This window comes from Corvus brachyrhynchos, unplaced genomic scaffold (assembly GCF_000691975.1).
Source record: "Corvus brachyrhynchos isolate BGI_N302 unplaced genomic scaffold, ASM69197v1 scaffold48, whole genome shotgun sequence".
Taxonomy (NCBI): domain Eukaryota; kingdom Metazoa; phylum Chordata; class Aves; order Passeriformes; family Corvidae; genus Corvus; species Corvus brachyrhynchos.
The window spans coordinates 6,307,920-6,321,266 of NW_008240027.1; the positions used below are offsets into that span (position 1 = coordinate 6,307,920).

Genomic DNA, 13,347 nt, shown 5'->3' on the forward strand with positions numbered 1-13,347 from the left:
GCCCAGGTAGGGCCGGCACCGCCGCGGGCGCGCCCCGCCGGGCCTGTTGCCGCCCGCCCTGCCCGTGGGCATCCTCTGTCGTGGGCTTGTGTGGACGTGCCTACTTTACACTGCTTGGGAGATAAAAACTCCCTTTTTTATTCCAAATGAGCGTTACCATACGAGAAAAGATGTAAGTGTGACTGCGTTTAACTCTTCCATGGTAAAAGCAATGGTCCTCTTGACCAAAACTGCAGTGTCTCGGTTAACCTGTTGCCAGCTGCTGTTTGACACAGCTCTTAGGGACTGCTTGATTCCAGTTTAAAAAGGGACAACGGATCTATGAGGGTAAATACGCAGAATGAAGGCACTCGGACTGCTTGATTCCAGTTTAAAAAGGACAACGAATCTATGAGGGTAAATACGCAGAATGAAGGCACTGGAAGGGGAGGGGATGTGGTATAAATGCCCTAAATCATACTACGTTTTAAATTTTCGGCCGAATGTGGTATTTGGAAAGTTTTCTGCTTTGTCAGGTAATTATTTTTAAAAGGCTCACTGTTCAGGTGGAGTTATTTAAGTCTGTAACAGGATTTTTTTTTTAACTCAGCTGCCTTTTTGATCTTTTTTTTTTTTTCCTGAGCCATGTTCTAAACATTTATTTGGATAATGACTCATTTGTGTTTTTAAAGGCATTGTTTTCTCTTAGTTAAAAGGTAGTGGCCATATCAAGTTCTTCCTATGTGGTGCTGTGAACCTTAACCTCTGAGTGGCAAATTGAAACAAAGGGCTAACGTTTCATTATGCCTACGTGTGGCTGTACAGCTTTACTTGTTTTGTTCTTTGTAGATGACTTTTTTAGAAGTTGTAAAGACTACTACTACAACAGGCTTTGTTCTGAGAGTTTGCTGTGGCCTGATGTAGCATTTCAAACAGTAAATTGTAAAGGGAAAGTGGCAGTAGTAGTGAATACAGTTGAACCAGCCACTGTTGCATTAAGTAATTGAGAGGCAATGCACCCATGTCCCAGACCTTCCCACCTGCTTTCTGACCTTCTGCTCCTTTGTTTTCTTTTCATCCTGAGCTGCTGTTCCCCTTTTGTTCTGTTCCATCTCAGGCATACCTTTTATTCTCAAATTCTCATAATTACCAGATTGTCTTCTATTTTAGTTTTCTTCTTTTCACTGTTGAACTTTTGGCTCCACTGACTTGAGAAAGAACAGCATTCACAGAGAAACTTAATTTTGTATGAATGGTGTGATCCTGTTTCTCCTGCTAGATGTATAATCTGACACCCTCAGAGGTTTTAGAGGAAGCACTACATATCATGGGCACATATTGCCAGCCTTGTGCCAGACTAGAGAAGTTTCTTATTTTCTTTTTCTCCCTAATGTTCCATTCCTTTTTTTAATTTTTATTTTTTTAATGTGGCTTATTGCTAAAAATGGATAGAGAATTATTGCTAGAGGCACTGAACTTAAAATCTTTTACTCTAGAAATTCAGTTGGCCTTAAGAAAATTGTGTGAAATTAAAGTAGTGATCAAAAATATTTCCTGGTGTGAAGGTGGCATAGCAGAGTGAAGAACATAGACCAGAGGGTCATGCAATAGAATTTTGGATAGACAAGAAAGATCAGTGAACAGCCAAGAAATGAATGAATTTAGAATTTATTTTAAATGGTATTATCTATTAATTAAAGCTGCTTTTGGACAGATAATCTGGTGTAAAGAATAATGCCAGAAGCTACATCTCAGCACACTGAAAGACGCTGAGGTACTCCAATGCCATTTGTAGGTGTTACCTGTCTAGGAAAGTTTCAGTGACCCAGCTCTGCTGAAGCCTGTGGGCAGCGTGATACCTGACTGCCTTTGGAAACAGCTCCTATCACAGCGATCTCTACCCTGTAGGGGCTGAGGTGGAAAATAGTTGGAGGGGAGTGGTGGGAAAGAGCTCCGTGTAGAGAGCATTCAGATAACTTTTGCAGAAGTGAATACATTTAATATGATACGTGAGTTTACTGCAGGGTAGGCAAGAGTATGAATTCTTGGATAAGTTCCTGCCCAAGTGTTTTAATAAGATTCTGAATGAGCTATACTTGTAATCTGTCACTTCTCCTTTTGACTCCACATGGTTACAGCACCTCGTTTCCTCCTTGGATTACATCTCACAGGACCAGCTGAGTTTAGCTTCTGCTAGAGATTCCTTTCCAGGTTCTGTGATTGACTGCCAACAGTGACAGGGAGAAGCTTATACAAAACACAGTATTTGTTGGACAGACATTGGCAGAAACTTCTGTGCAGACCTGGATCATGAGTAGTGTAGGACGGGGACAGGACAAGATGGGTATAGCTTCAAAGGGGATGTTTGCTAGGTGTCTATGAAGGAGTGAGACATAACAGCAGCTTTCTGAGGCTTTTCCTGTGCTCATCGTTTCTTGTAGATATTTTATTCTTCACCCATCTTCTGAAACATGGATTTAGAAGAAACATAAAGATTTTAGTTATAGGCTAGCTGTGTGGAATGGGTGGAATAGGAAATAATTTGGGCCCCGTGAGAGTTAATTAAAGTAGTTAGGAGAGCTGGACCTGAAATAGGGTTTTAGATGTTAGTAACTGATTACCAAATAACTGATGATCTGTCATTTGCATGTTTGCTTAGCTGTGCTTAGAATGAGGAGTAGAAACATGGATAAGTTGGTGTATGGAACAAGGACAATTACCAATTTCCTCCTTTTGTGGGAACCCATCCAAAAGTCATGCAAGAAGAAACTTAGAGGTCACTGAAGTAATTAGGATTGTTAAAACTCAGAAAGGCAAAAAGGTCAAAATGAGAAAGATGAGTTACTTCATCTTTTTTGGGACCACTGACCCAATTCGAGACCACCGACTCAATTCAGGACACACACTACGCATGCTTAATGACATTTAAACTCATTTCCATATGAAGTGGAGAATGGGAGGTGTTAATGTTATGAATATGCATTTGTATTTTGGATATTCATAATTTTTGGAAATAAAAGGTATTATGTTTGCTTGTATCGGGGCCTGCATCTTAGGGAGCTATCCCACGCAGAGCCTGGCGCCAAATAAACATGCACTTTCTAACTCTAAACTGTTAGAGAGTTTTTGTCTGTCTCAGTTGGATATCAATATTAGATCGATATTCATATCTTGGTAAATCACTTCCTCGATGAATATGTATCTGTTCCCCCTTTTGAAGCTGAGGGGTAGGCAGAAGCCTCCCTTTCTGCCTATCTCTCTGACTTTTACCATGGCCACCATTTCCTCTTTTACTGGTCCAACGTCACTGTTCTTTCCACAGGGAGGAGGAGTGAATATGGCTACTAGCAGTTGATTGTCATTGTCACTGAAATTCTGGGAAAAATAAAAACTCTCCAACAACATCTTTTTATGTTAGAGAATTAAGGCATTGCTTTATTCTGGCCAGGATGTGCAATAGAAATCATTTCATCTACGCCTATCCGGGTTGTGCAGTGAAAATCATTCTATCACACATAATCCTCTATCAGAACTTTTCACACATTTATACAGACAAAACCCAAACAAATTCTTCTTCATTGGTCTTAAATTACACAGTTCTTAGTATTCGATCTCCTACTGGTTATTGATCCGTTTGCATTCAATGCTAATTTGGTCCTCATTCTTCAGTTCTCTTATCAGTCTTTTCCCAGACCAGGTGTCTCTGACCGTGCCAGGGGGTGATGTTGGGGGATAATGTCCCTTAATGATCATTAATGTTCGCTTATCTCCTGTGTATCTTTTGGTTACTCCCAATCTGTGGATGTTAAACTCATCGGGCCTCTCCTGGTGAAGAGTCTTGTTAAGAGAATCTTCAATTCCTCTCCCCTGGCAAAGGAGAACAAACCCAGGGGTTTGTTCTGACTAAAGTTACATAAAAAATTTTAAAAGTTGGATCTTTCCAACATCGTTATTATGAGTGTTGTTTGAGGTAGATCACGTTGTTGACTTTTAATTTGCTTACTTCAACAGGCTTTCAACAAGAAGGCACAGAGCTAAAAAAAATATAGATAGATGCAACTCTTAACTAACAACACAACCCACACACAGTTACGTGTGTGTTTCTCTTTGCATAAATAATAAAAATATCTACCCTTATTTTTTCTATGGAGGTTGAAGTAGGAAAAGTAGTTGGAAAAAGTATTTATCTGTAGCTTTGGCCATTTAGGATTACTACTCCTCTATGTTAAGAATGTAACAGGGAATGTTATGTTCCCTGTAAGGGTGAAAGTGCTGAGTGCAGCCTGTATGATAAATAAATGAGCACTGACTGAAGGACAATGTGGGTCTGTTAAAGCATTTGGTGGTGGTGTGCTCCTGTGAGAGCACATGGTAGGGCTTTAAAGTATTCAGGGTAGCTAATCAGGCGCTGAGAACGTGGATATTAAAGTCCAGCTGTAGCAGGGATATTTCTTCATCAGATGAGAAGGGAATGGTAACCCATAGAAGCTCTATGGACTTTTGGTTTGTCTACTCGTAATTTGCACTTTTGATTATTTTGTTTGCTTTGAGAGGTGACATATGGTGAGGCTGGTGAAGTAAACTTAATGCTCAGTGGGTGTATCTGTCCAGAGCCCTTGGAGGTTAGGGTTTCTTTCACAGTGGAAGGAATTTTGCATCACAAGGATAACTCAGGAAAAGAGATACCTTTCTGGCAGCAGTAAGGGCAGAAATGCAGCTCCCTCTTTCTCTTCCAGAAACAAGAGTTCAGCTGCTGAGCTTGTGTGTGGGCTGTTGTTCCACAGGCCTTGCCTCCTCATGCTTAGCAGTCAAGTATACCGTGAGGCTGTGCCACATTAAACTTTCATAGAAGTACTTGATTTAAACCTGTTCAGTTTAAACTTTTATGGAAGACTGCTGACAAATAAGCCACTGCTGAAACTTGTGTTTCTGAACAAAACTGTCCTTTTAACAATAAAAAAATCTGAACTTAAAACTTGGGTTTTAGAGAAAAGGGTCAGCTTGTGAAATTGTCGTCACCAAAATGCTGGAAGTTTTGTTGTTATGCTTATCTGTTGAAACAAATTGCTCACAATCTCGCCTACAGATTGCATACTTTAAGTGAGCAAACTTAACACTCCCTACAAACCACCTCCTCCCAACCCTATGGCAAGAATTGTTTCCCTAAGCAGTGCTTAAATGTCACACCCGTATTGCATGTGATGCTTTCTGTGTCTTTTTCAAATACTTTAATTGAAAGCTGAAATTTGAAATATTAGTATGGAAATAATTACATGGAAGGACTTATGCTGTAATACTGGTGTACTTTCGGTTAAAAAAAGAAAAATCCAAAACAAACAGTAAAACACTGTTTATTTTATAAGACTTTGAATGTATTGACCAAGTTGCATACCTGACAGTACCAAAAGCACATTAGAACTTGGAGGAGCTGGTTATTCTTCCTTTTGCTGAAGCTGGTCAAGGCTCCCACATTTTCCTCGGAGAAGATAAAGTGAGTAAGTTACGTAGAAAATGCGTTGGTGATTTCTTGATATGATGACATCTACATATATAGGGAAATATGTCAGTGGGTGTTACATCTTGCTCAGAATTAAAATTCCGAGTTCCCTGCCTCTTAAACAGAAAGGGATTATGATCTCCTCTGTAAAGTTACCTGAGATTTTTAATACATTTTCAATAGCTTCTGTGTATGTAGTCTATCAATCAACTTATTGTTGAGTCCTTTTCAAGGTGTGAGCTCAATATAGAAGATAAGAGTATAATTAATATACATTAATATGCAATATGGTACTGCATATATACTTTATATAACACATAATGTAACCCACTTTTTCTTAGCTAATACCATTTCTTTATATAACACACAGTATAGCCCTGGTTTTGTTGGGTAGTGTGGTCTCTTCCAACTGAAAATATGGATGCAGGGAATAATCTGTTAGTAATCTTATTGGACAAATCTATTTCATAAAGTTGTGCATAAGGCCCTAGTCTCCAGCCACATGGAACTCCCTTGTTCTGAGTGCTGTAGAAGATAACTCTTGGTGAAGGAGGTATCCTAGATACTTTGTGACTGATGTAACAGTTCTGATTTATAATATCTTGCTAAAGTTGGCATGAAATATCACAGCACTGGTATGCTGAGTTAAAGACCAAATGCCTATGAAGGTTTAGGGTAAGGACAGAAAAGACTTAACAATGAGAAATGCACATTGAATTTTTTTCTTGCTTCAATTTTGGATAAATAAATTACTATTAAAAATATTCAAAAGTTTGAGTAAGTGGAAGCTGTTGTTTAAGTATTCAAGTATATAATCTGTCATTAGGTGCCAATATTAAACTTATGTAAAATCTATGAAAAAATATAATTTTTGAATCAATAGGTCTCCGTTGTGTACAAATAAAGCTATGCTATAGATAAAAAAAAAAAGCTATGCTGGTAGATGGTGTAGTGGTATATCTTTCTGGGTAGATACATCTTTAGTACATTACTCTTTGCATATATCTGTTCTGAGAAAAAGCAGTTGTTCACTAAAGAGGATGAAGAATGATTTAAGTTTTATTTTTGACTGGCTGATGCTCTCAGAGCCTTGTGGTTAGCACAGAACTGACTCACAAAAAATCCTGCAGACTTATAGGCTGTAGTAGGAATGCCATCCAGATGAAGATCTATAAAGAGAAACTCTGGATCAAGTTTCTAAATATCACATTTCTGCTCTGTTGCCAATTTTATCTATTCAAAGGTGTGACAGTATTTATTAGATGATTGTCTGTTTGACAAGGTCAGATGAAGGATGCTAATGTCTAAAAGGTAAAGACAGTGCTTGTTATTCATCACAGGAACAAGGAACAGAGTTGCCATTTTAAACTGGCAAAGTTATGTAGCTTGAGAGAGCTGAAAATGTGTATGTGAACTTGATAACATCTGTTTTAATTTCTTGGTTTAAAAAAAGAGCTTGTCATTAGAGACTATTATTCTTATTTATAAAATAAAATTCAATTTTCTACTTAAAACCAGATTAATTTCTCTAGGTATTGTTACTGCTGGAGTACTGTTTAACTGAAAACCTTTGCATTACCTGAGCAAATAAAACTAATGTCTGTTAAGGGTGTGCTGTTACGACTTTCATTGTTAAATAAGGTGTTAGATTGCAGTGGATGTTTGATGGATTAGATGAGATAAGCAAGTAGCCATTGAAGTAAGGCTGTTTGGTGGGGGGGGTTTGTGTGTTTTGTTTTTAAAAACAACAACTAAACAAGACCTCTATCAAGAAACACAATTTCTATATTAACTTTCAGTCTTTAAGATTAAAACCCCCATAGTTACAGAATCTAAGTTCTAGAAAGCTCTAGAAACTTGAATGCTCTCTGTGAAATAATTAGTAAAAGTATCCACCCTTTGTTTAGCTGGAATCAATTTAAACAGGTTGGTGACTTGCATTTCAGTTTTTCTGCTTTCGTCCAATGATGCCAGAAGGAAAGAGGAGGCATGTGTGGTGTTGTGGTGTGGAAAACCTGAGTCGTTTCCTCAGTGAAGTAGATTCTAGGGATTCTCCAAGTTCTCTTGGAGCACAGAGTTTCTGTGGTTTGGCTGCTGCCCTGTTCTCTCGGGTGCTGCCCAGGAGGAAGCTGTGTGGTTCCCTTGGCCCTCACTCCTCTCCTGCTACAGCTTGGAAAGCCTAAGGGAAGTGTAGTTACTGTAGCTGGGACGGAGTGTGTTGGGCTTGGCCGAATTCCTCCGTGCAGCTCGAAGGTGGCAAAAGCAGCTCTGTGCCCAGGCAGTACAGCTGATAACTTTCATCCTGCCTATGCCCAGGATGACAAACCTCCCTGCTGAAGAACTGGCATAAGTGTAGGGAGAAAAAGGAGTGTCTGATACCCAGTGCTGAAGGGAAATCCCTCGGAAAAGCTGATTTATAAAGAAGCAATTTGATCTTTTTATTAAGCCTTGCTTTTACTAAGCTGGAACAGGCATGGCCCCAACTCATGCTGGGGAAGGGTAGGAACTAAGCAAGGCCATTGGAGACACTGTGCTCTGAGCTAATGGAGGAACACATGGAGCAATACAAAACATTTCATGCTCTCTCACGACTATTTTGTTTTGATAAGCTTTCTTTTTTTTCCCATTAAACTGCTTTCAACCAATCAAGTTTTAAAGTAGTCCCTAGTGATCTTTGAATCGTGTGGAATTTGAGGTGGGTGAGTGATGAAGCAAAAGATGGTGATGGCTCTTCAGTTTGCTTACTCTAACCTCTGGTGCAAGCTGTACCAGCTCAAGATGCCTCTCTCAGGGTTGGTGTGTTGAGATGAGGCTACTCACACAGGTAGGTCTCTTTCCTATGTTCCCTGCCAACTCTTATCTGCAGTTTGAGCTACTGATGCTTTCTGTTGTGTGTGGATGGAGAGTATCCCCTCTCCTGGAGAAGAGGTATCATTTTGTCTATGGACCTGTCACGGATGCCTGAACCGTGCTCTCATTTTATCTTCCTATCAAGCTCACCAAACCTAATACACTGTTAATGTGTTTGCTTTCCTTCTGCACAGATCATGTTTTGCACTTTGAATACTCATAAAGTTGATATGGACAAGCTCTTAGGTGCACAAATTGGCCTTGAAGATTTCATATTTGCCCATGTGAAAGGACAGCAAAAAGAAGTGGAAGTTCTTAAAACTGATGATTTGCTGGGGCTTACCATTACAGACAATGGAACTGGCTGTGCCTTTATAAAGGTAAACTTAATTACCAGTGAAATACTTCATTCTATAGAAGCTCCTGTTACTAGAATAGGTTAATTATTGCTTTAATGATCCTTTAGAACTATAAAATCCTTTATTATCATATATATGGTAACTAAAGAATAAAGTCTCTTTTCTTTAGGTATATAATTCAAAATTAGTTTAGCTATTCTGTACTGCATGTCATTCAAAATTAGTTCATTTGTTCATTGCTTCTGTAATGTGTATCAGCTTTACAATGCAACTATTGTATCTCCTGAGCTACTCTGAGGTGGTAGGTGTTAGATACTGCTTGCATCTGCCCCCTCCTGTTTTAAAGTGATTTTCTGATGTCATTTATTAAATGCTTATAAAACTTCTGTCACTCATGTGATAATGAGATCATGTTCTTTCAGTCTTTGGCTGTTCCCAGGGCAGAAGAGTAGGGGCAAATACAGTGGTTTTTCAGTTTTCCAGTATTGTTGCCTTAGATAGGGTGAATTACAAGGATATGGATTAACATAGTTTACCACAATTAACTTGAGTAGCAAGTATGGGCAGTAACATACACAATATATTAATCATAATTGCTTTCCTTCTTCTCTTCTATATGACCTAGAGGTAGTATGTTTTGAGACAAGCAGAGGCTGAGGAAATGATGCTACTCTTCTTGCTAGACTAGGTATTAGGAACCTTAATCACATTTTCTGCCTTTTTTAGATTCTTTGCTCTAATATACTCCAATTACCCATTATTAGTGAGGCATTAGTAATTATCTTTGATTACTGCTGCCCCAATCACTGTTCTCATTGTAAACAGAGCTTCTTGTATGGAGAGGCTGTATTTTCTGTTCATTCCTTAGCTACCATGGGTATAAAGCAAGACATGATTTAGAAATCTATTTGCTTGTCTTTGTCATGGAAAAACGTGACTGAGGTCATGTTTGTGAAAGTCAAGATGCAGTGAAGGTTTCACTAAGCATTTTGGCAAAATCATAGCCTAACTTTTATGTTTGTAGACAACTGTGAACTTCCAGTGATGGCATCTATGCAGCCCATAACATTCAGTCATGCTGATGCTTATGTGGCATTTTAAAAGAAGGCATTGAAAGCAGTGCTTCAGTGACCAGCATCCACGAGTGCAGCACTGTGCAGTGACACTCCCTTTGTGCTTGGTTGGTAACAGGCAGAGAACAGCCATCACATAGACTACTGCACAATTGGAGCACACTGGAAAACCCTCACCACGTTAGCCAGACAAGCTGTAATTTCCAGTAAATAGGGTAAAACTCCTCTGAACAAAAATATATTTTTCCTTGTACTGGTCTAATAATAAGCATTGTAATGAAAATCGTGTGATCTTCATGGGAATGCACCAATTTTAAGAAGTTTCTAAGAGCTTACTTTGTTTGTTGTTGTTGCTGCATATTTAGCTAATGAATCTTTTAAACCAGCATAGAAAACACATTTACAAAAGTAAAAGCTGCATATTTTTTTACTGGTTGTCTAGGTAAATGGCTAAGCAGAGACTGTCTCTAAAGTTTTATAGAACTGTTTTTGCTTATATACATGTATTTTCCTTGAAAAGTTGTAATTATGTCCCATTCCTAATTAAAAATTAATACTAAATTTACTGATTGGTGGGTTGTTGAAGGTTGCTATGGGTTGCAGTAATTTTACTGCATTTTGAATAACAGGGAGGTTTCTAGGCTTGATGTGGTAACCCAACCAATTTTAAACCTGATGCTGAACTGCAGGTTTTTTTCCTATGAAACTTAATCTTGTTTTGCCTTACCAAGAACAAATTTGCTTTCACAAATTTGTTTTTGGGGTACATGGGCAGGTGGGGAAAAGGAGTCAAATTAGTATTCAAAGAACGGCAGTAGAACTTGAAGTATGACTGAGTGGTGTACAAGGAGACATTATCAAAGGGGGTAGGCATTGCGTAGGAAATATAGATCCTCATAGCTTTTCAATGGACTGTAGAGCGCTTGAAATACAGGCAATTGCCTCTTAATTACTGTGACAATGTAGCTTGTCTGTCTCAGGCAGTTAACTTGGAGTGATGATAAAAAGTGACACAAGTAACAGTCAGCGAATATTATTTAAACAGTTTTAGTGTTGGGATCCAAGTGCAGAAGAAAAGCTATATGAATATGAATTCAACATGAAGACTAAACATTAACTGAAGCCTGGTGGGACAGTTTCAAGTCCCAGTAACAGAAAACTCATTTGGCACCTGGTTTCTGGTGTGCACGATACCCACATCTGCATTCACCACGAGGCTTCTGTTTGGTGCTATAAAGAGTTAAACTCAGCCTGAAGCTTAAAATCATTGCAGTGCACTGTAGGACACTGAGCACTCTCACACTTCCCACTGACTCTCAGATGGAGGCACATGTGTGGGCTCAGACATGCGCGCAGGGGCTGGAAGCAGCTTCTGGGAGGCTTGCACAGCTAGGCTGGCTGTTACAGTAGGAGGTGGCAATATGTTTATCTGCCTTGTCTCACTGTTACCTCACTCAAAGTTAGCCTGAACAACGTCAGTCATTGTTGAAATGATTGTTAATCAGGAACACATTAGAAGGAAATTCGTATCTCTGCTAAATATAAGGTATTTTACTATGTCACAGCTTTTCTGTTTAATAGCCATATAATAATGGTTTATGTGATGTAAGCACATGATGAACAAATATGACAGTATATAACAACAATAAGCAGAATCACTGAAATTGAAAGTGTGATAAATCATAGAGATATTTTAAAGGTTTTTCCCCATAATTTTTAAATTACACTTCACAAAAGCTGTAACTTCTTTTATGACATTTAGACTATTTGTATTTTCCATGATATGGCAGTTAGAAGATTTTCTTATTCTTTATTATTTCAGAGGAAATCCTTTAATATACAGCTGTATAGCTTGATGAGAAAAATAGTAGTTTCACCACTGGGGATGGGTCTTATTAAGATCAGCCCTTTACAGTATGTAATATTTTACTATATAACACATTTTTAAGTCCCTGGACCATACTTGAGAAGAGAAAAATTCTGCTCCTATGCTTGTCAAGCTATTAAATAAAAAAACCCCCAAAACTTGAATAAACATTCACATTACTGAGATGTCTGTGATCAGTTTTAAAGCACAAAAAATACTAGGTTATTCAGAACCTTAATTTCTGAAGTATGGTTGCATTCTTTTTTTCCCCCGGCTGATTTTATATTCAATGCTTATTAAAATACTTTGTTTGAAAAATAATGCTTTCAAAATATGTTTTATGATAATCTTACAGACAAAACTCATTGCTGGAGTAATAAGCTCAGTGGTATTGATATTGTTAACTGAGATTCATGAAACTCCGTGGTGTCACCTCTTAAAAATTATCACCTTTTAAAGAAATGTTTCTAATTCTGGTGGTGTTTTTTTTTTAAACAATAGCGAATCAAAGAAGGCAGCCTTATGGACCAAACCAAAATGGTCTGCGTGGGTGATCACATAGAGACCATAAATGGAAAAAATGTGTCAGAGCGTCGCCATTATGAAGTTGCCAAAATGCTAAAAGATCTGGAGAAAGGTCAGAAGTTTAAGCTGGAGTTGGTAGAGCCTTTGAAAGCATTTGGTGAGTGACCTGACTCTCCACCTTGTTCAGTAAAACACCTTGATAGTAAAATCCCAACATTGCATTACATTGTAAGTTTGTTTTCAGAGTGCAGACAGGTGTCCACCTAAGGTAACATAATGACTACAAGGAAGTACATTTGGTTTTTTCCTTTGAAGTGGAAGATTTATGAATGGATTTTCTTCCATCTTGCTTTCTCCAGCATTCATCTGGGTGTGGGTTACCTCAGCCTGAGCCTTTGTCTCAGTCTCTTTTGCCACTACATGATGTTGCAAAATAAGTACAGGAATGGTTTCATAGGTACAGTTTTAAGGCATAGATTATTTCACTAATGTCCTGGTTCTTGAAACTCCTTTTTTCATCTATTGATTCATAATCCCTGTTGTTCTGTGTGTCAGACTTTTCTATTTCTGTGCCCTTTACTGGGGTCTGTGCTTTCTAATGCTGAAGGAGGCTGCAGAAAACAGTCTGGGATTCCCCAGAGCACCTCCTTTGCTGCCTGCCTGCCTGTTCTCCCTCTCCCCAGCCTTTTTTTGGATCTCCAATCATGCAGCAGGTGTACTCAGAATTGGAAGAAAGCAGAATGGCAAAGCTCTGTCTTTACTTGCCACCTGCATGCTGTGAGCAAGTGCTGCTTAAATAGGATGAATGCATACCTACTGCGAATTCTTGTATATGTTAATTCTATCAATGTAGCAAGCAAACAAACAAAGTTGGTTTTGCTCAGGCAGTCAAAACAGAGACCGAGTTACAATTTTTATTGTCTCTATTTTTTGTATCTCCCCCAAACCATGTAGCATTATCCTGTAATAAAAACCTCAAAATAGTGCTAAATCATAAATTTGTATGAGTTCTTCTGCACATCTGCAATAACAGTCAATTCAATATCACTGTCTTCACGACAGCAGCAAAAATTCTAAATGTTTATTTTTCAAATGGTTTTTTATGTGTTGGTAGGTTACAGCTACTGTCATACACCAGTCTTGACACTTGGTGTCAGAATAGCAGCAGGGATTGAAAATGAGAGGAATGCCAAGATT

The 13,347-nt window shown here is 38.5% G+C and overlaps 1 protein-coding gene across 1 annotated transcript in view; it reads left to right on the forward strand.

Moving 5' to 3' along the window:
* Window positions 1–42: 42 nt before the first annotated feature.
* GIPC2 (GIPC PDZ domain containing family member 2) overlaps window positions 43–13,347 on the forward strand; it is a 27,081-nt gene continuing 13,776 nt past the window's right edge. The window contains exons 1-3 of the mRNA XM_008640835.2: window positions 43–172; window positions 8,521–8,706; window positions 12,127–12,307. Coding sequence (XP_008639057.1) covers window positions 8,524–8,706; window positions 12,127–12,307 — 364 coding nt within the window. The 5' untranslated portion in view covers window positions 43–172; window positions 8,521–8,523. The remainder of the gene's footprint in view (window positions 173–8,520; window positions 8,707–12,126; window positions 12,308–13,347) is intronic.